Source organism: Diorhabda carinulata, chromosome 4, assembly GCF_026250575.1.
Source record: "Diorhabda carinulata isolate Delta chromosome 4, icDioCari1.1, whole genome shotgun sequence".
Classification (NCBI taxonomy): domain Eukaryota; kingdom Metazoa; phylum Arthropoda; class Insecta; order Coleoptera; family Chrysomelidae; genus Diorhabda; species Diorhabda carinulata.
The window spans coordinates 10641858-10665710 of NC_079463.1; the positions used below are offsets into that span (position 1 = coordinate 10641858).

The 23853-nt window shown below is 31.2% G+C and overlaps 4 protein-coding genes across 6 annotated transcripts in view; 2 read left to right on the forward strand and 2 right to left on the reverse strand.

The window, feature by feature from the left end:
* On the forward strand, positions 1-12455 carry LOC130893515 (integrator complex subunit 1). The gene is made up of 15 exons (XM_057799724.1): positions 1-461; positions 511-770; positions 837-1112; positions 1171-1363; positions 1591-2141; positions 2550-3415; positions 4017-4342; positions 4396-4609; positions 4955-5635; positions 6624-6847; positions 7965-8179; positions 8263-8703; positions 8756-9016; positions 10004-10722; positions 11850-12455. The coding sequence occupies exons 1-15, from the start codon at positions 284-286 to the stop codon at positions 12406-12408; spliced, it is 5964 nt and encodes a 1987-aa protein (XP_057655707.1). The 5' UTR covers positions 1-283; the 3' UTR covers positions 12409-12455.
* The window catches only part of LOC130893520 (calcineurin B homologous protein 1), a 23969-nt gene continuing 10823 nt past the window's right edge, over positions 10708-23853 (reverse strand). Inside the window, exon 4 of the mRNA XM_057799730.1 lies at positions 10708-10876. The gene's annotated coding sequence lies outside the window, so the exon portion shown is untranslated. The remainder of the gene's footprint in view (positions 10877-23853) is intronic.
* On the reverse strand, positions 13463-14909 carry LOC130893517 (aprataxin and PNK-like factor). Its single transcript, XM_057799728.1, has one exon. It carries the CDS (start codon positions 14813-14815, stop codon positions 13523-13525), a length of 1293 nt encoding a protein of 430 aa, XP_057655711.1. The 5' UTR covers positions 14816-14909; the 3' UTR covers positions 13463-13522.
* Positions 15022-23853, forward strand: part of LOC130893516 (neuroendocrine convertase 1-like) — a 9425-nt gene continuing 593 nt past the window's right edge. Inside the window, exons 1-11 of one of the 3 annotated variants that reach the window (XM_057799726.1) lie at positions 15022-15129; positions 19150-19254; positions 19360-19518; positions 20288-20434; positions 20494-20659; positions 21156-21328; positions 21396-21608; positions 22128-22228; positions 23120-23332; positions 23389-23555; positions 23605-23738. In XM_057799726.1, the coding sequence (XP_057655709.1) occupies positions 15076-15129; positions 19150-19254; positions 19360-19518; positions 20288-20434; positions 20494-20659; positions 21156-21328; positions 21396-21608; positions 22128-22228; positions 23120-23332; positions 23389-23555; positions 23605-23738 (1632 nt within the window). In that variant the 5' untranslated portion in view covers positions 15022-15075. Of the gene's footprint in view, positions 15130-15452; positions 15515-16265; positions 16537-19149; positions 19255-19359; positions 19519-20287; positions 20435-20493; positions 20660-21155; positions 21329-21395; positions 21609-22127; positions 22229-23119; positions 23333-23388; positions 23556-23604; positions 23739-23853 lie in introns of those variants that run through there. The other 2 variants (XM_057799727.1, XM_057799725.1) reach the window with 2 other exon arrangements.

The following is a 23853-nucleotide window of genomic DNA, read 5'->3' on the forward strand; positions in this document are numbered from 1 at the left end:
ATGGTTGTGAGTGCGTATTGAACGCATTAAGTGTCAAGTCATTTAGAGTATAGAGAAATGTGAATTCATTTATAATACCAAATAAATTACTTATCTAATTTTTCGTCTTTATTCAGCCATTTATCGTTAAATGAAAGAGTATTTTATCTTAATTATTTTTTTATAAATATTATTGAACATGTTTAAATAGGTTATATACACCCACAGAACTGGACAACAGAAACTTCGTCAATAGTATGGTTATGATTTCATAACACAAAGTGTATGTATAAAAGATAAAAGTATGGATAGAATCAAAGGTGGATCGGGTACAAGGGGTCCGAAATCAAAAATAACCCAACAATTACCAGATTCTTTTATCGCTCTCGGAGCTAAACAATCTGCTCCTAGGGATGATCCAAAAAGAAGCGTTCCTTTACCAAAAACTAGTAGCTCTCATATTGCGGGAACTTCAGGAAAAGGTTAATACTTCTCTCATTAAATTTTAATCGTTAAAATATTTTATTTTAGCCCCTGTCGATAAACTTAAAAGAGATGCATCTTCTACAAGTCTATCTCAAAGTAATCCGTCGAAAAAAATCAAAGTTAACATACCCGGATCCCGAGGGGGTCTTAATGCCGCCTCAAGCTCTGGTTTACTACCAATTGATCGAATGACAGGCAGTCAGATGGGTGCTGAACCATGGGAATCGCAAATAATTGAAGGTGATTCTGGAGAAGTATTTGAAACTGTCATTAATCAGATAACATGCGGCAACGTAGAAAAAGCAGTATGTTTTTTCTTAATATCGATTAAAAATAGTTTCTATTGAGGAATATTTTTGTTATAATTTCAGGTCGGTTATATCCTCGGTGTTATAAAAAATCTTAAAACTCAGAGATCAAAACCTTGTAAAGTAGTGTATTCAACTTTATTTTTAATAAGTTGTTGTAAACCGTCGATTTTTACCAACGAATTGGTTTTTACTGCAATGTTGAGTATACTAAGAAGAGATGTTAATGCTGGTTTGAAAGCCACTAATAGGTGTAACCCACAAGTGCACCAGTTATTTTTAAATTTATTAGCACATGCGTATTCAGACATTAGTAATTGGCCAGAAGTTTTTGTAAAAGTGAGTTAACTAAAACAATTTGTTTAAAATAGGAAAATCTTTTGTTAATTTCTTTCAGTTATATGTGGAAGATGCAGTTGGAGATAGAGTTTTCGTTGATGCACCATTTTGTAAACCTTTTGTAGATAATATAATTACGGCTTTCAATACAAAAATGCCTTCTTCGTCCTTATTAAAATCAGAAACTTGGACATCAGCGACAAGGGATACATCTAGTCCTTTAACTATTAATAGTATCGATGAAGATGAAGGTAAAATTGAATATTTCTCATTTAAACATTAAAATATTGTCTTTTATAATAATCTTTTATAGTCTAACAAGCTAAACATGAAATTAATCAGCTAAGTAAAACAATCATTTGAATGTGTTTATATACCAATATTGTAGCGCTGATTAATTTTTATTTTAGTTTGCTGTATTATTATATGTTTTACAATATTTGAATTGCTGTTGATCTGAATGTATTGTTAATCATAGTCTTTAGTGAACAGAAGATAACGGTAGACTCTTGGCCAATAAAAGTATATCCGAGGTTTACTCAATCTCAGGAAAAAGTCGAACAAATAGTCCTCGAGGCAATAAAAGAACAACTAGCAAGGAGACAACAGCCTGAAGCAATTACTAAAAATTTCGTTAGGTTCTTGAGTACTGCGTGCGGTTTAGTGGAGATTCGAATTATAGCTGTTTCTCGTATTGAAACGTGGTTACACAACCACAAATTAATGAAACCCGCTCAAGAGTTGCTAGCTTACTTGTGTTATAATTGCTCAGCTAATTCTCAAAGAGATTTGGAGGTTATTGCACAATTGAGTAAATTGAGATTGAAGAATAAACCAATTGTTAATTACTTTAACAACTGTTTGAGAGAGATGGTGTTTTCTTTTCCGGAAAACTTATATCCGCTGTTGAAGTATACCATTTATAACGAACTGAGCAATGCTAGGAATACAAATAATTTGATAGTAGTCGGAGCTTTGTTTCAAGTAGCCCCAGATCAAAGTGCAGATGCTTTTGCTGATATATGTTTGGTAAGTAATTACTTATTATTAATATTAACGAAAAAATTTGCTGCAGTTAATTCAACTCCAGTTTTAAAATAAAAGAAAAGATAACAGAGGTACCAGGTCCTACCACTAGTGCTAAAGAGTTGGAGAAGTTCTAATTATTTTCAGCAAAATTGATAATTTTCATGGGAAATAGTGGAAAAACTAACCACTTCATTCTGAATGTTGTATACACAGTGGTTTCCTAAAATTTTATACAGTAATTACTGTAATTAATTCAACCTTAGTTTAAAAATGAAATAAAATATAATAGAGGTACCAGATTTTCCCCAAGTGCTATAGATTTGGAGAACTTCTAATTATTTTCAGCAAAATTGATATCCACTTCATAACTTCATATTATAGTGCAATAATTTTGTAATTCATTTTTAGGAACTCCTCTTGAATAAGGATGACTACCTTCGATCCCTGAGGGCTCTTTTGAAAGAAATAAACCGAGTATTAAGACACGAATTGAATCTTCTCACCATAGTACATGCTTTACTTCGAGAACGAAAAGATTTTGCCACCAGCGTTCGCGACCACGAATTCAGAGAAAGAATTTTCCTGTCTCTAGCAGATTTATCTTGTATGTGTATGCTACTATGCGTCAATCCTCAAGTTAGAGATGCCACGACGCAAAGTAAACGAGATGTCGAAGTTTTAAAGACTTTTCAATTACAAGTAGCGAATATACAAAGGGAATGTATTACTTGGTTACACGATTCAGCTTTGAGGATATACAGGCCGAACGTGACCGATTTTGCTCACGTGTTACACAAGATATTGTTCTTAGAACAAACCGAACAATATTGTAAAATAGATAACTGGCCTGGAGAAAACGAGAGGAATTTATTTTTGAGGTTAACCAGTGAAGTTCCGCTACTACAAGCGACGTTATTGAGAATCCTGTTGATAGGGATATCGAAAGAACATCCTATAAGTGCTCAAGAAGTGATTGAAATAACTGATCAACTGATAAAACGTGCCGCTAATTTACCGTTGGATTGTGCGCCTCCTCTAATTGTGGACAAGATTGAAATAATCGATTTCTTCTTTAATTTATGCAGTTATAATTATCCGGAAAATTTTACTTTACCTGTAGGGTATGTTCCACCGAAATTGGCTATTACAGCTTTGTATTGGAGAGTTTGGATGATATTGTTGATTCTCGCCGCTCATAATCCCTTAACTTTGGGTAGTTTGGCTTGGAATAAGTATGCCACATTGAAGATGTTCATGGAAATGTGTATTACAAAGTGAGTGTAAAGAAATATTCGATTAACAATTTCTTGCTATTTAACTGGTAAATAATTGAAAATTCATTTCATATGATTGATACTTGTTTGTGCTTTTTATTAATACAGTGGGTCCTAAAAAATATTTATCTAAGATGAAAATACTCATTATTATCATGATTTTTTATTGAATTATTTAATACAGTAGGTACTAAGGAAAAAAGAAAAATCTGTTATTAAATTTTCAAAATAATGTTTATTATAAAGAGAAAATATTAAATAATGATATTGATTCAAAACTAAAACATTGAAAAATAACTGAAAATTCATAAAAATGAACCGATAAACAGTTAAAATAAGATAATCATAAACAGAAGCCATGAAAGATAATACATATACTCTTATATGATTAATAACTATTTTCCACTCTATTTTCTCTATTGGGGTAAGTCTTTATTTACATGAATTTCCCTAGTCGACGTAAGCGTTATCCTTCAACATAACCATACACTGCAACGGTCCGTGAACACAAGATATAAAATATCTACGTATTCCGTACGGCGTTGCCACTAGCTTAACAATTACTAAACACATTCCAATATAAGATAATATTTTGTTACAGCCATTTCTCGTTTCCCCCTCCAACAATGACCTCCATAGACGAAGATTGCCAATCTAAAGAACAACAAACCATCACACTTGAAAAACAATTGATCCTCGAATTCGAATCTCATTTAGCGGCCGCTAGCACCAAAATAGAAATAAACGAACAAACTAGTTTGTTACTACCCCAATGCATGGAACTAAGACCGACCGGGGATGCTCGAAGACCTCCCCAAAACGTTTTGGATCAGCTACAAATCCTCAACAATTCTCATAAATTGGGACATCTATTGTGCAGATCTCGTCATCCGGATTTTCTTTTGGACATAATGTCTCGACAAGGAGGTAACGATGAAATTGAACCAAATATTTCCATCAACTAATTTCTTCTTTCAAAGGTACGGCAAATATGCCGTGGTTAGCCGAATTGGTCCATAGTTCTGAAAGTGTTTTGGGTCTGCTACCAGTGCAGTGCTTGTGCGAATATTTGCTATCCACCGTTCCAGCCGAAAAATTAACGAAACATGGTCAATTATTAGCTCATCTGAGGCATGTTGTTAACGAAAATGAAGCTCAAACAGCTTGCGAAGTTCTCGAGTATTTATTTAGGAGGTAAATATAATAAAAATGTGTTACACTGTCCTGATAAGATCCAAATCGATCATAACCGGTTGATAGATAACTTCTTTATATGTAATATAGTGAGAAAAATGCTGTATTCTGATGAGATCGAAATCGATCAACACCGGTCGAAAAATAACTTTTTTTATATGCAACGTGAGAAAAATGCTGTATACTGCCCTGATGACATCCAAATCAATTGATAGATAACTTTATTGTATAAATCATAGTGAAAAAATCCTTCATACTGTCCTGATGAGATCCAAATCAATCGAAACCGGTCGATAGATGTTACCATTGTGATTTACTATTTTTACACTTGATTTATTATTTTAGGTTGACATCGGAACATGGTGCAAGTCGTACTCAAGCTACTAAAGGCTTGTGTTTGATTTTAGCGCCGACAGAAGACTTGGACGTTTCCGATGAAAATCATACATTGTGGCTTACTCAGTACGTTACCCAATTCGCACATTTTTCTTTAATCAAACCGATTTTAATACAATTTCTACGTCAAGCTCTCCAAATTGAAACTAACCCCGCTAGAGTTTCTAGTTACATAAATTTTTTATCCCTGCAAGATTGTAGTGAATCATTCGTTGAACTTAACGATCTGGTAACCGATTTATCTTCGGTTATAATAGAGCGACACAGCGTAGCATCCTACGTCTTACCGGGCGAAAATAACGTTACTTTGAAGAATTTATTACAGATATTCTATTTATACACTCAAAAAGCAAAAGAAAATGCCGAAGAATCTTATACCATCCATCAGACTTATGGTAACGAGTATGTCATAGTTTCATGGGCTACTGGAGAACAGTGTCCCTTGCAACCGCTAGTCATTCACGCTACTATCGTTCTTCTAACTTACGGTCCTTTGGATGATTACGAACCGTTTGAAATATTGTTGAATAGCTGGTTTCCGGAAAATATGGAACATCCCAGAGCTTATTCGCCGGATACTTCCGAAACCACCTCGTATTTACCCGACTGGATGAAACTTAGGATGATAAGGTGGGTTGGCTATAAAAAACATTTTTCTTGTTACTTGGTTGGGTATAACATTTTTTTCCTCGCTGGGCTGGCTACAATATTTTTTTGATAATAGGTTGGCTATAAAAAACATTTTTCTTGTTACTTGGTTGGCTATAACATTTTTTTCCTCGCTGGGCTGGCTACAATATTTTTTTGATAATAGGTTGGCTATAAAAAACATTTTTCTTGTTACTTGGTTGGGTATAACATTTTTTCCTCGCTGGACTGGCTACAATATTTTTTTGATAATAAGTTGGCTATAAAAAACATTTTTCTTGTTACTTGGTTGGGTATAACATTTTTTCCTCGCTGGGCTGGCTACAATATTTTTTTGATAATAAGTTGGCTATAAAAAACATTTTTGTTGTTACTGGGTTGGCTACAATATTTTTTTGATAATAGGTTGGCTATAAAAAACATTTTTGTTGTTACTGGGCTGGCTACAATATTTTTTTGATAATAAGTTGGCTATAAAAAACATTTTTGTTGTTACTGGGTTGGCTACAATATTTTTTTGATAATAGGTTGGCTATAAAAAACATTTTTGTTGTTACTGGCTACAATATTTTTTTGATAATAGGTTGGCTATAAAAAACATTTTTGTTGTTACTGGGTTGGCTATAACATTTTTTTCCTCGCTGGGCTGGCTACAATATTTTTTTGATAATAGGTTGGTTATAAAAAACATATTTCTTGTTACTTGGTTGGGTATAACATTTTTTTTCTCGCTGGGCTGGCTACAATATTTTTTTGATAATAGGTTGGCTATAAAAAACATTCTTCTTGTTACTGGGTTGGCTATAACAGGCTTTTATTACTGTGTTGGCTATAACAAACATTTTTGTGTGTGTTATGTTTCTAGTTTTTGTCTTATATAGGTTATAGGGTTGATGCATGTCCCCAAAGGGTATTTGCTTAATAAATTTTTAATTTTCACATTTACAGAATTGATTTTTCCCATTTTTAGATCCAATGTTCCACATTTAGTAGACGCTGCTATAGAGAAATTAGAGCCTCCGAAACTGGTACTCTTTATCCAATCTTTCGGTATCCCAACAAATTCTATTAGTAAATTATTGCATACTCTGGATAAAGCAACAATTTTAGATCCAAAATTGGTAGTCGATTCAGTCTTGGATAAGGCTTACATGATTCAATTAGTTGAGGTGCAAAATAAAAGAGGAGCTACAGGTAAATAATACCAATTTTGAAAAAACAAAAATATATTACCGTTAATTCAAGATACACATTTTGGATATTTGGTATGTTTGAACTACTCTGATAATATAAAGTACACGTATTATCTGATGGATTTTGAAGTTAACACAATAAATTAGTTTTTATATCCAGATCATTATTTTTTTAAACCAATATGAGATCAAGGATTTTACTGTTTCTGATATACATTTCTCTTGACACATTTTGACGTGACGTGTACATATGTTTTTAATTACGAATTTTCCTTTTTTTCTTAGGTGAAGACTATGAGTAGATATTATAGATGGAAATGTGTCTCAATTTTTTTTAATTCTATTGGGTTTTCATTTTTTTTTCCAAATATTCATTAACATTTAGAGTAAAAATCAATTTTATGAAAACAACAGGAATTTTCAGAATGATTTCAAAATTTTTGTCATTAAATTTTTTCTAAAAAATATTTTTTTTAAAATTTGTCTTATAGATTTTTTAAAAATGCCATAAAAACCTGTGTTCTATAAAAAAATAAAGTACAGATACACTTCTATTGGAACCTGAAACTGTAGCCAACTGAAAATGTTTTAACCAAAACGAACTCATGGATAGAAATTTTTATTAGTTTCCGATATACATTTCGAAATGACAAATTTTACTCGTTTGGTATTATGCAGCAAAAATGAACAATTGTCGAGGATGGCTTTAATGGAAGTGCAAGGACTATTAAATTTAAATTATCTCAACTTTTCACATCTATTTTTGTCTTCAGAAACATGAAATATATTATCTAATGGTACATTTGAACTACTTTTAGAACATGAAATATAAGATTTATTTAATAATATTTTCGAAACATGAAATACCTGGATTATACAATGGTACATTTGAACTACTTTTAGAACATGAAATATAAGATTTATTTAATAGTATTTTCGAAACATGAAATACCTGGATTATACAATGGTACATTTGAACTACTTTGAAGATGATACAATAATAGTAAAACATATTGTAACACTGGGAGATTCAGGATTCTATGGTTTTCAATACACATTTCGATATATATACTCTGTACTTTTACATGTTTTCAATGACGAATCTTGTGTTATTTTAGGTGGAGAAACATTTGTAAAGTCCATAGAGATGCAAATACCTGTCATACCAGATACCGAAATAAAAGTAGACGTTGAAAACAAGAAACCTTTGATAGTCGGTTTGAAACGTCAAGAGGTTGTCACAAATGACACAGAGGTTGTTCAAAATTTGAATAATCTGTTCAATCCGCATTATCAGTTTGATAAAAACAGGATTATATTGTCATTAATTAAGGTAATATATAAATAAAATTATTTTTTTGCAATTAAAGTGAAATAATTCTAAATGATTTTGAAAATTCGGTTTTTGTTTTTCAGAATGTAACAACAAAAGAGAGTACGGCCACTTTAATCTTCAATTTCATTAAATCAATCCCGTTAAATTATACCTTGCCGGTAATTTTACAGTATAATTCATTCTCTACATTAATACGTTTAATTTTTACTATAGGCCAGAATGTTCAAGAAAAATTAAATTTTGCATCGCAATTTTTAAAAGTGATTCCGAACAAAAACACCAGCGTGTCAGTAGTTTTGCAACAGTACATCAAGATCCATAGTGGAGATAACAAAATGGAAGTTGAGGAAAGTAAAACTTCAGCATTGGAGGTTGCTGGTACACATCCCGAAGAAATAGGAGAAAAATTAGGTAAAATGTTGATGGAAGAAGGAAATAAGGCTGAAAATACTGGATTGATTGTTGATTGGTTATCCGCAATCGAAATGGAAATAGCCAACGCGGATAAACATAAACTACAAGTAAGTTTATTACATTTTTTTGTTTTTTTTTACAATTTTTGGTTTTTTTTAGATGGAGTTACTGTTTTCCAAACAAAAATTACAATTTCGTCCGTTGTTGTTATCTTTAGTATTACAAAGAGCCAGCTGGAAAATTCTACATAATATCATGACTTATTTACTTAGAGAAGATTTGATTGAGCACATTTGTCCTGCTTCTGCTCTAGATTTCCTAACCGCTCTAACTAAGAGCCCGAAGCTATGGCAGGGTAGAGATAAAGCCGTACCTAAACATTACCATTTTGAAGATGTTCTACAACTTAGTTCCGATCAGGTAAGCCCCAGAGGAATGTTTTGATGAAATATACCTAATGCCCTAGGTTATTATAATATGGCATCGTACATTTTTCTTATGCTGCTCCAAGAGATGATATTCCTAGAATATGATATTCAAAAACCTACTTAATAGTTGAAAATTGTTCCAAAAGAACATATGTCGGTATAAAAAAATATATTGTACGAGGTCGATTCAAAAAATCAGGAACAGTAAACTCCAGAGCATTATGTCTAACGACTTGGTGGATATCGTTCATAATAATGGAGTGTTTGTTAAATTTTTTTTCAAAAATTCTGTTGCTTGAAATTGCCTAAAATAAGTTGGTCCAACCATTTTGTGCAATAAAGGTAGAAAAATAACTTCACACTAACATCAAGGTGTCAATGGTACTATTTGAAGTCATAAGTGGGGTTTATAAACCTACTTAATAGTTAAAAACCCGTTCAAAAGTACATATGGTAGAATAAAAAAAGTAGAATATACGAGGTCTATTAAAAAAATAAGAAATAGTAAACTCCAGAGCATTGTAGTCGATGAATTGTTCGTTATAGTAGACAGTAATGGAGTCTACGTTTAATTTGGAAGATATATATATATATATATATATATATATATATATATATATATATATATATATACATACATACAGATCACCATAAAGATGACTTGCAGCTAGTGATTTTGACAAAGAATAAAAAAACGAGCAATAATGGATTATGATGAGATGTGATTGAATTTAAAAGCTAGATACCTAAATTTTTAAGGTTGTTTTTCTTTTTTATTTTCTAAATTTCGATTAGCACTCGTATAAAATTTGTTAAGCATGTTTCTATAACATTATGAAATATTTTTTTACTATTACACATTGATTATACTGACTACTTTTAGTTTTTATATTATTTTTTATTGATTATTATTATTATGATAAACTACATCCCCTCATATAATTATTTTTATCAATTTTTGTTTATTGTTGAATTTCAGGTATTAGTATTGATAAAATACATAATAGAAGAATCAAAAACGACGGCCGATAATTGGAAAAGAAAAATAGAAACTAGATTACAATTAATCCTCTGCAGTATAGGAAACAATGCTGCGTTTATAACAAAATCTTTATTGACCATATCGGATGATGTATACACTCGAGAATTAATTTTAATGATCTACATGTCCGTACCGTATTCCTTACAAGACGGAATGGAATTAAACGTAGAAACGTGTTCGGATATATTTAATAAAAATTGTCCCAGTACTATAGACGAAATATCCCACTGTCTACTCAGTTCTATAGCTTCCACTCCCAGGAATAAAGATTGGATAAAAAAGAGCCAAGATTTGGAATTGTGTGCTAGAAAATTAGCAGCCACTCATCCTTTGTTAGTATTGAGACAGTTGCCCATGTTAGCGGGTAGCTTGAAGGGTCGAGCTCAATATGATTGGGGTGTATTGAAAAGCAGAGGGCATTTTTTGCTCTTCGGACAGGTTTTAGGTTTGATGGAACTGTTACAACCTTATATTTTCGATCAAACCGCAACGTTATGTGAACTACTGGATTCTTATTTTTTGCTGTTGCAATTTCATGGTAACGGCAAAGATTTGAGTATATTGATTACAAGACTCGTCAGTTTTGTACAGAATTGGATGATGAGAGATGTTAAAGGAGCCTCCAAATATTTGCAAGCACATGGCACTTTATTACAGTGAGTAGACTTTAGCATTTAACAAAATTTGTTTCCATCCTAGGTTCCTTCTATATTTTTTATTATATTATTGGTTCAAAAATTCTATTAAAATCGCTTTTCTTGCCTTGTCTACAACAAAATTCTTCTATTATCTCTTATACTTTCGAAGGATCTGAAATATAAGAAATATATACTTTGTGAAATATATTTTCCGAAATAAAAATTTCTGTGACCAAAAGCTCAGTAAACTATACCAAACATTTATAGTTGGTGTGGTACATTTGAACTACTTTCGAAACATTAAATACAAGGATTATTTCAATGGAACATTTGAACTACTGTCAAAACGTAAAATACAAGGATTATTTATTTATACATTTGAACTACTTTTAAAACGATACAGTAAATATGTTTCTTTGAAACAATCCAGATAATTATTTGACATAAAAGAGTAACATATGTTATCGTAACATTCTATTTGGAACTCAATAAACTATATTCAACACCCATTGCATACCCTTGAAAGTTGATCCAATTTTTTTATCTTTCTGAGAAAGAAAAACGATTTATTGATCTATTACCCTCACTATTGGGAATGAATATTATGGCGAAAATCGATAGAAAAGTCTCTAGATACTACACCAGTTCAAAAGGCACTTATTTGATACCCTTAATGTTGACCATTTGGTTTAGTGCATTAAAAATGGTCAATTTCAGCTATAGCTGGCTCAAAATTCAATGGGAGTTATAGAGAATATTAAATTTTTAATTGTACCAACCTTAAACACAAATTTGAAGTTTATATAATTTGTTTTTCCGACCCAATCCATACAATTCTTTGACAATACTATAGTATATAATATGGGGATCAAAAATTTTATAGAAATCAATGTTTACTACAATCTTTTTGAAATTTTTTTAAAAATAAACTTCCTTTTCCTCCTCTGTGGTGCACTGTTCTATAACCAATATTCTAGTACACTTAATAACACTCCAGAATATTCTATATCTGGGAATGAATCCAACTTACAGAGGAATTAAGAATTATCTAATCTAACCTCCTGGCATTATTAACATTTTAGGATTTTTTTTGTTCATATTGTATTTCTTCAATGTCATACATTTAGTTGTTCTTTTATTTGCAGTGATATTCAGTTTAGTCAACCAGGTATTCGTCCTCTACTATCCAGTGTTTCTTTACCGGTTGCTGATCAATTAGGACCCACAGAAATTCTAGTAGGCACCGTAACTCCCCCTGTACCAGTGGCGCATCCTCAACACTGGAAACAACTTAAAACAGCTCTACAAAGTCAGGACAATTTTTCGGCTTTACAAGAATTAGATCACATAACCAACAAGAGACCTCAGTGGTTAGAAGAAGTGTCACAGTATTTATGCACATCTATTTCTTCGCCTAACGGTCACATAAGATCTTTAGCGTTACTGTTAATCATAAGATGGTTGAAACATAATCCTAAAGCAGCTAATGAGGCATTACCGGCAGTATTAGCTTGTCTCGATAGTAATAATGGAGACGTCGTGGAGAGCGTGTTGGACAGATTACCGGAATTGGTAGCAGTAATGCAGGAGTATGCTAAAATTATCTTAACTAGAGTATTTCAGTTAGGAACAAAGTCAGCTGTTAACACTATGACTGGTATTATGAAAAGTCTCAATTTACTCAATTTACAATATGGTTGTTAACACTATTTAATGTAAATTTAAGATAATAAATTTTTATTAGTATTCTCTATGAGTTGTTTTTTTTTTCATTACAAAATTCGCATTAACTGTATACTGGTTATTAGCGATTCAATTTTTTTAACAGTACAAGTTAAATTTTAGTATTTTATCTACAGATATTTATTAAATATCTGCCTGAGGTAATTTTTGAGGTCCGTCAAAATTTCATATATTGTTCAAAGTAGTAAATTTAATGATCTTCCTGCGATAAAAGATGGATAATCTACGATTGTGTTTTATAATCAATTTGCAGTTGTCACGTGTGGCCTAGACAGAGACCTTCAACTTCACGATTTTTTGGTAGCACTGACCATGGTTTCACGGAATCTTTCACTTCACGAAGCTTGTATGTGGATGTGAATGAAGGAATGCGTGGTGTGAATTCGATAGAAAGGCATTCAGGAAGGAAGAAATTATTCGTTTAGATATGATCTAATCCTAGCATAGAAAGGTTTAGCCGTTCTTGGTTCATGTGAGAAAAGATTTGGGAATTTCTTGAAGAAGCAATTTTGGAGGCTAGGATTGGAAGAAATGGATTTTACTTTCACTGCATACATAAGACTCAAATATATTCTTCTGTTTCATAAGGATGGCTCTCCTGATTCACAGTACAGACTTTCCATTGGTGTTGTTTTGAATGCACCTATTATCAAACATAAAGATGAATGTGAAAGCTGTCGAATTTTTCCAGAAAAGATTTGTTAGCTGTTAAATATATAATTGATCCATGGTCTTAGCATTGATAGAATAAGTGTTCAGTACAGTGTTAGTAATGTCTATTGATCTGCACCCCATTCTTTGTTCACGAGTTGTTTTTGTAAAAACCTTTATTCAAAAAGAATATTTTAAAATATTAGGTAACTACATATTTAAACAGCCAAAGAATAATTTATAGGGGAAAAAGAATTACTTAACCAAATTAATGAACCACGAGTTGAATTATATTTTGATAAAGAGCAAAATTGAGCAAAAAAAACATTATATACGAGGGTATTACAATAAATAAAAATAAAGCTAAGGAAATTCACTATTTATACAAGTGTGATGTATTAAAATAAATTAAAAATTGTTATTTTCATTTCTTTTGATGAATAAATTTTTTTGCTTCTTTCAGTAGCCTTTTTCTTTCTTGAGATTCTTCCTCGACCTCTTGAGAATCTCGCCAATCACTATCACTGTCACCACTATCTGATAATTCAAAATCATCGCTGCTATTATTGTTTATAAATGGATCTTCAAGATCATAATCATCTTCAGGAGACTCTGTGTATTTTGTCACTTTTGTAGTAGTTTTTCGCTTTTTTCTCGCAGTTGTACCATCTTCAGAACTATCTAGGTCATTGGTATTTGGTGGAGGTTTTTGAGCAGGAGGGTTGTCATGCTTGTAATGTTGTCTGTGTAAACCATTTGTTCTGTAACAAGTACTACCAAAGGGGCAATTAGGTATGTCATTTTCATCATAATCAGAATCCCCGGCATGACTGTACTGTTGTTTGTGATCCGTATTTTTTCTGTAACATTTTGCACCATACCAACACTTTTGTCTTTGTTTTTTCGTAGCTGTGTCGTTCTTATTTGAAGCATCATTATTATTTGGATTCTTTAATTCTTTATCGTCTTTTTCATTCTTTGCAAAGTCTTCATTAACGCAGTCAGTTGTATTATCATTTTCATTTGTATGATTTTCCTCTGAGTGACAGTTTTTATGAGGTTTATTTGGTTCTAGTAATCCTTTTTCCTCACTCTTTCCTAGAAAATCTGCAAAATCTTTGCTTTCATTAGTATTTTTGTCACTATCTTCATTAGTAGTGTCAATCTCATTAGTTTGATCTTCCAACAGATTTTCATTATCTTTAACACAAAGCTTTTCTTCTAAGTGAGTCTGATTTTGTTGTTCAGTACCAAACTCTGCCCTTTTATTAGAATCAATTTCCTTTTCACATAATTTTAAGTCAACTTCACCTTCACTGTGATTAACATCATCACAGCTAATATTTAATATTGTATCAACTTGGACCCCATTATGGTGTCGCTTAACCCCACTCCTAGCTTCTGGGTATCTAACTTTGAACCAAAAAGTATCTGCTAGTAAACCAAATTGGTCTCCATCATGGATAATAACTGTTTCATTTGTTTTAACAATTTTAAGACTATTTCCACCGTAAGGCTTGTAAAATAAAGGATTTACATGCGTTGATTTTATTGTTACATCACTTTCAGTTACCGTTATTAAAGCGTGATTTCTTGAAATTCTTTTATCTTTACAATTTAGTTTTTCTCTGCCAATTGGATGTTCACCTTCAACAAATGTGGCAATTATATTTTCTTCATTTTCGTCGTCCAAAGAATATATATGTAATTGTGTCATTTTTTAATGTTTCAATAATTAACTTGTAAAACACTTTTTATAATAAATTACGCATATAAAACAAATTTAACCTCAAAATTTAAAAAATATTCCGCTTGCCATACGATAATCGATTTAAAAATCGATCGTATTCAAAAAGAACGTATTAATAATTACAATAAAAATACATTTTAACTGTCTTAATAGTCTTTTTCACCGAAGAAAATTTATTGTTATCATGTTTTTCGAGCACTGCCCACTGTATTAATTGATTTTTATCAATGAAATTAAACATACAAAAAGTCATAAGAAAGTGGCTACTACTACGCTGGCAGGTAGGTAAGTTTTCTTACTATTTGAATATCGTGTAAATATATTACCTTTAATATGTTTTAAATTGAATAGTTTCAATTGAATTTTTAACAAAATAAAGAATTTAGATAGAAGATATTCATTCATAAAAATATCAGATTTATTCACAGCATACTCTATATTCCCGCTACTCGACCGCTTAAACATAATAAAACTAAATGTAAACAATGTTATATTTTATTTGTTTTAAATTTATCATAAACAAAAATGCAAATGAATATTTAAGAATATAACCAATTAATGTCGTTTTTTTCATTATATAGAGTTTATAGTGAGGTATACAGAAGAACATAATATGTCATCCTTTAAAGGAATTGTTTACTAATGTTTAGTGTTAATGACGTCAGGGTAAAATCAATTTCATCGATATATAAAAAAAATAACAATTATTTTTATAACTTGATTTTTGACTTTACGGTCTTTATATTTCAGTATTGTTTGAACTATTCTGACAATAAAATTTTTCTTCTATACTTTCACACAAACAATGATTGTTTATATTTATACAGGGTGAATATTTTTGATATTCTGTACATGTAAAATAACAAAGATATTCATATTGAATGGGAATTTTATCAACAGTTCTTTTAAATGAAACACGTGTGGGATGTTTTTCACGATATCAGTTGATGCTAAAGGTTAAATTACAATTGCAAATTATTTTCCCGAAGAACTCGTCAAATTGAAATCGTGATTGAAGGAAAAGAATTAAGCATGTTGGCGAGAAGTGTGTAGGATTTTCGTAATTGCTATAAATTTAATTTATTTTTCTCGTAATCCAGATGAATTGGTCGGTGGCAGAAGATAAATGTTAAATAAAGACTTGTTTTACTTATTATTTACCAATGATATAATCAACATAAAAACCTCTAGCTTACAGAAGCCAAAGTAGAATTTATTATTTAATTATATCATTCGTACCATAGAATGTGAGAAATCCCAGTTTTTTTTTCGTAAAATTACTAATATTAGATTATATAATGGCATAAAATTCGAAAAAATGCAAAAAATACGAAAACTCTCTATATATTACTTTTCCCAGTCATCTATTGGCTCATTAATTCTTATTTCAAGTTTTTCTTTATCCCGTTGTTGCGTACTGCATGGGAAATTAGGTAGGGATAGAGATAACTTCACCAAAATTAAGGTTTCAGTTCGAAAATCGCGATAGAAAGTGGCGTTAAATCCAATTTCTACTCCGCACTGGTAATTTATTCAAAAAATTATTATAAATGAAAGTGTACATATTGATTCTTCTAAATTTAAATTATATCGTACGTGGATATAATGAGGTGGTTGTTAGAATTATTGGCGGTCCTCTAATAGCACAATTATTAGCAGAAGAGCATGGACATTATTATAAAGGACCAGTAAGTTTATTTTACTAATAGTTAGAAGAAAAACTATGATGAAGTGATAGGTTTTTGTTCTTTAAACGTTAGATGAAGAAAATCTTAATTTTCTATGTTTTCTAAAACTACCCCAGTTCGTATTATCATCAATATTATTAGTTTCAGTCATGTTTTTAATATCCATCTTCCAAAACTTAGACTGATAATTATTAGTTTTGAAATTTATATACAGAAAACCGGTAATTTTATAATTTCGCGTTCCCCTCGTTTCTTGGTTCAATAAAATCGAAAAATCATCCGATTTCGATGAATTTTTTTTAAATCTTCGTTTTTACGGCGGATTTACGAAAAAAATTATGGGAATTAAAAAATGAACACTTTATTGGTTTCAGGGCTTTAAATGTTCATGAAAATGCACTCATTCACGTATAATTGTTTTTTCCAAATAATCAAATGAAGTTGTTATACTTTTTTTCATAATCTAAAAAAAACGAATAAATTGAAAAAAATGTTGATTTATCATGTTTTTACAATTAAAAATAATAACAATTTCTCTTCAAATTGACAAAAACACAAGTATCTTGGTTCTGTCATACACGATCAAATGAATCCAGACGAAGAAATCAAATCAGAATTGAAATGGCTCGAAAGGCATTTGTCAAGTACTCCTCAATGTTTGTAAACAGAAATCTAAACCTCCACGTCTATTAGGATTCATGGATTGTTACGTGTGGTCGGAGTGGAAACTTGGACCTTGAAAGCTCAAATGATCAAAAAACATTTGAGACGTGGCTATATAGAGGCATCCTGAAGATACCCTGGACTGACAGAATCACCAACGACGAAATACAAAGACGCATTGGTCGCAAAAGAAAGCTGTTGACAATTATTAAGATACGAAAAACATCTTACATAGGACACATCTTACGCAACGACAAACACCTACTGTTACAGAACATAATGCTGAGCAGAGTAGAGGGAAAGAAAGACATCGGCAAGAAGAAGAAATCCTGGCTCCGTGACATAAGAGAATGGAGAAATCTCGGAGAATTGTTTCGTGTTGCGAGGTACAGAGGCGTATTTAAAAACGTTGTCGTCAACTTTCAATGAGAATACGGTATGAGAAGATTATTAAGTTATATGAATAAAAATATTCTTAAAATCACTTATTGTAATCAAGTGTACAAAATTATTTGCTAGGATATAATGCAGAATTTATGTTTATACATACATTTTATGAACCATTATTAACGATAAAAGATGATTTTGTAAAATATTAATAAATAAACATTATTATGTGATTTTTATTTTACAAAATATTCGTTTTTTTTTTTAGATTAACAAAAAAAACATATGATGCTTGGCACAAAAGTTATGAACGATTATATCTCAAGAAGTGCTTTTATGACCACATTTAAAATCATAAAACCATATAGAATCTTAAAGTGAGATATTTCCTTTATTTTTTCACATAAATTCGTCGTAAAAACGAAGATTTAAAAAAAATTCATCGAAATCCGATGATTTTTTGATTTTCTAGAGCCAAAAAACGAGGGGACTGCGAAAGTATAAAATTACCAGAAAACCGTGTTGTGTAAAAACCAAACTGGTGAATATTGCGAGGATTGTCTAAAAAGTTACTTTCTCAACCTGAAGATGTCACTAGTTATTAATATAAGCTGGGAATTACATTTGCTCACGCGTTGAGGGTTTCTCACAAATATTTCATCCATTTAGGACCGCAAAATTTTGGACAGCTGAAATGAAACATGGTGATATCATTGAAAAAGTTGAGAAAACCCTTGTATGCTGATTTTCCGATACGTTTTGATGCCGAAATTACCGCACTTGTAGTAGTTCCATCGCGAAAACGCGTCTTATCAATCATTATACATTGTTGAATTAAAATTAGTCACACTGCGTTATTATTTAGTTATTATCCACTGTATTTACCTGATCTAGCTTCCTTAGTCCTTTTTTTGATGTTTCTTTATTATTATATTTATTAAAGAAGACTCTGTTAATATAATAAACATCAAATATGATAGTAACGCGGATAGGGTTGATGTTAAGTGACCATCTGGCGTAAATGTAATAAGCAGAAGCTTTTCTAAATACTTCACATTTTAATTTGTTAGTAAATATCAACAGTCCTCTTTATTGAATATTAAATATATTGCTACTTATCTCGATAACGTCAACAAGATTAAATTGAAATAACCACCTACCTTATCTACGATAGTTTAATACTAAATGATATATGAACTTATTGAACATCGCTGGGAAAAGTGTATGGAGTTAAAAGATTACGTTCAAAATATATTTTTTTCTAAAATTTTTGTATTTTCATTTTGGGCCAGATACTTCTGGGACTACCTTCATATATATTTTACTACTCATGATAGGATAAAAAAAGTAGTTGAAATGTTTCGAAATACATAGGGCGTTTACAAAGTAATCAATACGAAAATTCTATAAACATTTGTGATAACTTTTATCATTAATGAATTGAAGGGCTTTGAATTTTATTTATTGAACAAATTTTCACTTGCTGAACGTTCTAAAATGTTACTAGGACCGCAATAACAAATCGCTAATTACATTTTAATTATTTTCTTTTGTATATGTCAGGTGATGGGTTTTGAGGACACTTATATATTGATTCCAATGGAAAACGTTTACGAAAGTTATCAAAAACGAGGACATTATACCAAAAAACTTTTCAGTGATCACAGAGTAAGTAGTTGTTTATCGTACGGTTTTTTTCTTATTCCTAGCCTATTTTTAATATTTTTATTATCATATAAAATACAGAAGTTTTTATTTTCAATGTGTTATAAGGTTGTATGGGTAGAAGAACAAGTTACAAAATCGAGACAAAAGAGAGATTTTCTAGCTCCCGAAGACGTACCCAAAGAAAGAGTAAAGCGATTAGAAGAAGATGTTTTTACAAGAGATAGAATATTTAATGATGAATTATGGACACAACAATGGTATTTGGTAAGTAAATAATTATTAAAATATCATTTTATAACTAATTTGATTTTTTACTTCTCTCTAATCGAATCGAATCGATTTCTATCACTCGAATTATATGGATGACAGATGTCAATTTGCCGCGCAGCGCAATATAAGTAAGACTGCTTGATATATGAATGTATACTTGTGTTATCTCCTCTTGTCAACAATAGGTTATGCATAGATGCTTTGACATCTATTCGAGTATTTTTTGATAAACATATGCGTAAACCAATCTAGATATGTACAGAAATGCTCACATTGTTACCTTATTGTTCAGAGGTCTCTGGATGACAAAAATATTTTATATTTAATCTGATTCCTATCCATACGTACATTTCTAAATTGATTTTTCAACTTTGTAATCGAATCTATTTGAATCGATTATATATCATTCGAATTATACGGATGACATATGTCAGTTTGTCGAACGACGTCATTTTAGGGGGATTGTTTGTTTATTTAGGTGTTATAATTCTCGTCGTTAACATGTTTTGACAGCTTTTTGATGTTTTTTTTTATCAACATACGAGTTAAACTTCCTGGATAAGTATAGAAAGGGGCAAATTGTGATCTTTTATTGTCCAGACTTCTTTTCACGCTAATACAGAGTAGTATATGTAGATAGATCGGGTATTTAAACGAGGTTTTATTTCCACGTTCTCCATTTCACTACTTTTCCCATAGTTTTGAAGAAGAATGATTTTTAGTCGGCTACTTTTAAGAATACTCTCATTTTTCTCATTTGTAGCGAAATACAAGATCGCAACTAAGCTATCCGCATCTAGATTTGAACGTATTACCTGTATACGACATCGGCCTTACAGGTAAAGGGGTAAGAATATTAATTCTTGACGATGGTATTGAATACACTCACGACGATTTAATAGAAAATTATGTAAGATATATTATCGTTTATTAAATATGTAGAAAAAATACTTTTATACATATTTTTAGGATTCAGAAATTAGTTGGGATTGTAATGAAGACGATAACGATCCATTTCCTAGAATGGATGAATCGAAATCTAATAATCATGGTACTAGATGCGCAGGAGAAATAGCTATGAGTGCTAATAATAGAAAATGTGGGGTAGGAATAGCATTTGGAGCAAAAATTGGAGGTAAGTTTCAAAATTTTAAATCTGTTACTTATGGTATTTAAATTTGGGAATAAAACTTGTTAATATTATTCGATATATTTAGTTCACACTAGTCAATAAATTGTTAAATAATGTTAGAAACAATCAATTTGATAGTTATATATTTAATTTTGAGTTAAAATGTCTCTCTAAGCTGCTCATATTATAATTTCACATGAAAATAGAACCTATAGGGTATGCTGCTACCAATATATAATCATCATAACCATTCATATATCTTCATCTATTATATCCTAATTTGTCAGAAATGAACCTTTTATAGCCAATTTTGAACTACTGTAACATTGTACTACCATTTTTAATAGGATTTTATCTAGTGTCTGTACATGTTTTTACTTGTACAGAAAAGTTTAAGAGTTTTCAACTAGACTAGAAATGCCTTTTGAAGAATTTAGTGATTCGTCTTTCAGTTTTTTAAATCCTTCATAAACCCAGCTAATTGAGGCTCTTATATTAGGTATTAAAATGTTGGATGGTTCAATTAGTGATCGTATCGAAGGTACAGCTTTAGGTTATGCTCGACATTTGGTAGATATATATAGCGCTTCTTGGGGGCCAAACGATGACGGCAAAACTCTAGATGGTCCTGGTAGATTAGCGGCAGAAGCAATAGAAAGAGGAATTAACGAGGTACGATTCTTTATTTCGTAATCATAAAATGGACACAAAGAACAGTTAATTCCAAATTTTTCTATAGGGACGTGGTGGTAAAGGTGCAATTTATGTTTGGGCATCTGGAAATGGTGGAAAGAATAATGACAACTGTAACTGCGATGGTTATTTGGCTAGTCCATATACTATATCAATAGGAAGCGTATCACAAAAAGGAGAGTTTCCGTGGTATGGAGAAGCTTGTGCTTCTACTTTGGCAGTCACATATTCTTCTGGGGCGTATAGAGATCAAATGATTGTAAGTATTTTATGGCGAAAATTTCGATTTTGCTCCATTTGGTTGTGCATATTCTGATTTTAAAGATGAACTTTGTGTTTTCTGATCAACAGAAGAATATAAACGCACTTTTTAACCATTTTATCAACCTAGGGGTTCCTGTTTGTAAAGATGATTACATCCTATAACATATTTCTTATTTTTTCATCTTTTATCTCAAATACATTCTCATATAGGAATCAGAAGATACACTCACTTTCCCATAGAATTTGTATACTATGAGTTTACAGTTTCCAAAGATGATAACTTCTAGTCCTTCCTATACCCTTTATCAAATTTTTTGCGTTATATTTGTATTTTATGTGTCTCTTCTTCAGCATACAACTCAATTTTGTCATCTTTTGTTTTAGCTACGTTCTAAGATGAAAAATTTTTGTTACTTCTACCTGCACATTTTGCGATTTATTTTAATGCCAAGTTATAACAATATAAAATATGAAATTCTTTTACACAATTTAACATTATTTTCATGGTTTAAAGGCAACTACGGATGTTAATAATGCATGTACAACTAAACATACTGGAACTTCAGCTTCAGCACCACTAGCAGCTGGAATTATAGCTTTAGCACTGGAAGCAAAGTAAGTTTTTTCTACATAAATTTTTAAAAATACTAATCAAAAAACATTGAATCCATTCTTTGTGGTATGGTTTCAGTTGATATGATTTTCTATAGCTTGGGATACAAACTTTGGCTATTCATATATGGGATCCTTTTTGTTCTCTTCAAGAGGAAATTTTACTTTTGCAATGTCTCTTTCTAGATCTATAGTTAATTTTTAACCATAATTCTTTGAGGCTTCTTAAAATTAAGGAACTACTTCTAACTGGTGCGATCTGACCTTGTAGATGTTTTCCGAAGATTTTTAAACCTTGTATTCAATATCAATGACAAATTTTATTTCGGAAAGCAAAAACGAAAATGATTTTAGTTGTTTTTTTAAAGTGTCAAAAGCCTCAAAAGGTGTCATAGATGACTGATTTGGATAGGTGGTCGGAGAATGTCCAGTTAAGTCGTATTATTAGAGGTTCTCTACCCTCCTGGTTATCTGGGTTCATTAAATTAAGGAACTACTTCAAACTGGTGTGATTTGACCTTTAGAAGACTTCCAAAGATTTTAAAACTTTGCAGTCAATATTAAAGACAAGTTTTCTTTTAAGACGCAAAACCAAAGAGTCAAAAGCCTCTCGACACTATTTAAACTCAAAATTATTCTCTTTTTTGTTCTTTATTTGCTCTACCTTATTAAAATTTGGAATAGATGGTCTGAGAATATCCATCTAAGATACCAAGAGCATTGCACAGGCGAATTAAACTCTATACAGGATTCTCTTTATCTTCAGTATCCATTTCCAGTTTTTAAAGTCTATTGTAAAAAATAGAATAGAGTTTCAAAGGCTTAATTAATTCTTGTTGGGAAATCGACTGTGTTTAGTGACATCCAGGGTATAACTTTTTTTTTAAATTTCAGTGGAAATTTAACATGGCGAGATATACAACATTTAATTGTATGGACATCAGATATAATACCTTTAATAAATAACGATGGATGGCAAAGGAACTCGGCTGGGTTTTGGTTTAACGATAGATTTGGTTTCGGAGTAATGAATGCTTTTAATTTAATCAGTAATGCGATAACATGGAAAACTGTTCCAGAAAGAACACTGTGTTACATGGAAATACCGTGAGTTTGAATGATGAAATAAAGTAGGAGCGCAATAAATAAATTTTTATATCTAGGGTAAATTCAACATTATCACCTAATAGATCACTAAAAATCGTAAAATATTCCGATGGTTGTATAGGAACCGATCACCAAGTGAATTATTTAGAACATGTAGAGTTAAGAACTAATATTAATTATACATGCAGAGGGGCTTTACAGATTCAATTAATTTCACCCTCAGGTAAATATAGATATGTTAAAGGAGCCGTATATGATCATACACTTTCTAGGTACAACAGTGGACATGTTGACTCCTAGAAAATTGGATAAAAGCGAACAGGGATTGAAAAATTGGACTTTCATGTCGGTTATGACCTGGGGAGAAGCTGCCGAAGGGACATGGATCATATTTGTTAAAGATACGGTAAAATTTAATGATTCTACATTTTTATAATCCATTTATTGCAAAAGGTTATTGTTATGTGCAATATAAACACAGTAGTTGCAATAACAGCGAAATTCGTTTCTTTTTGGAGCTT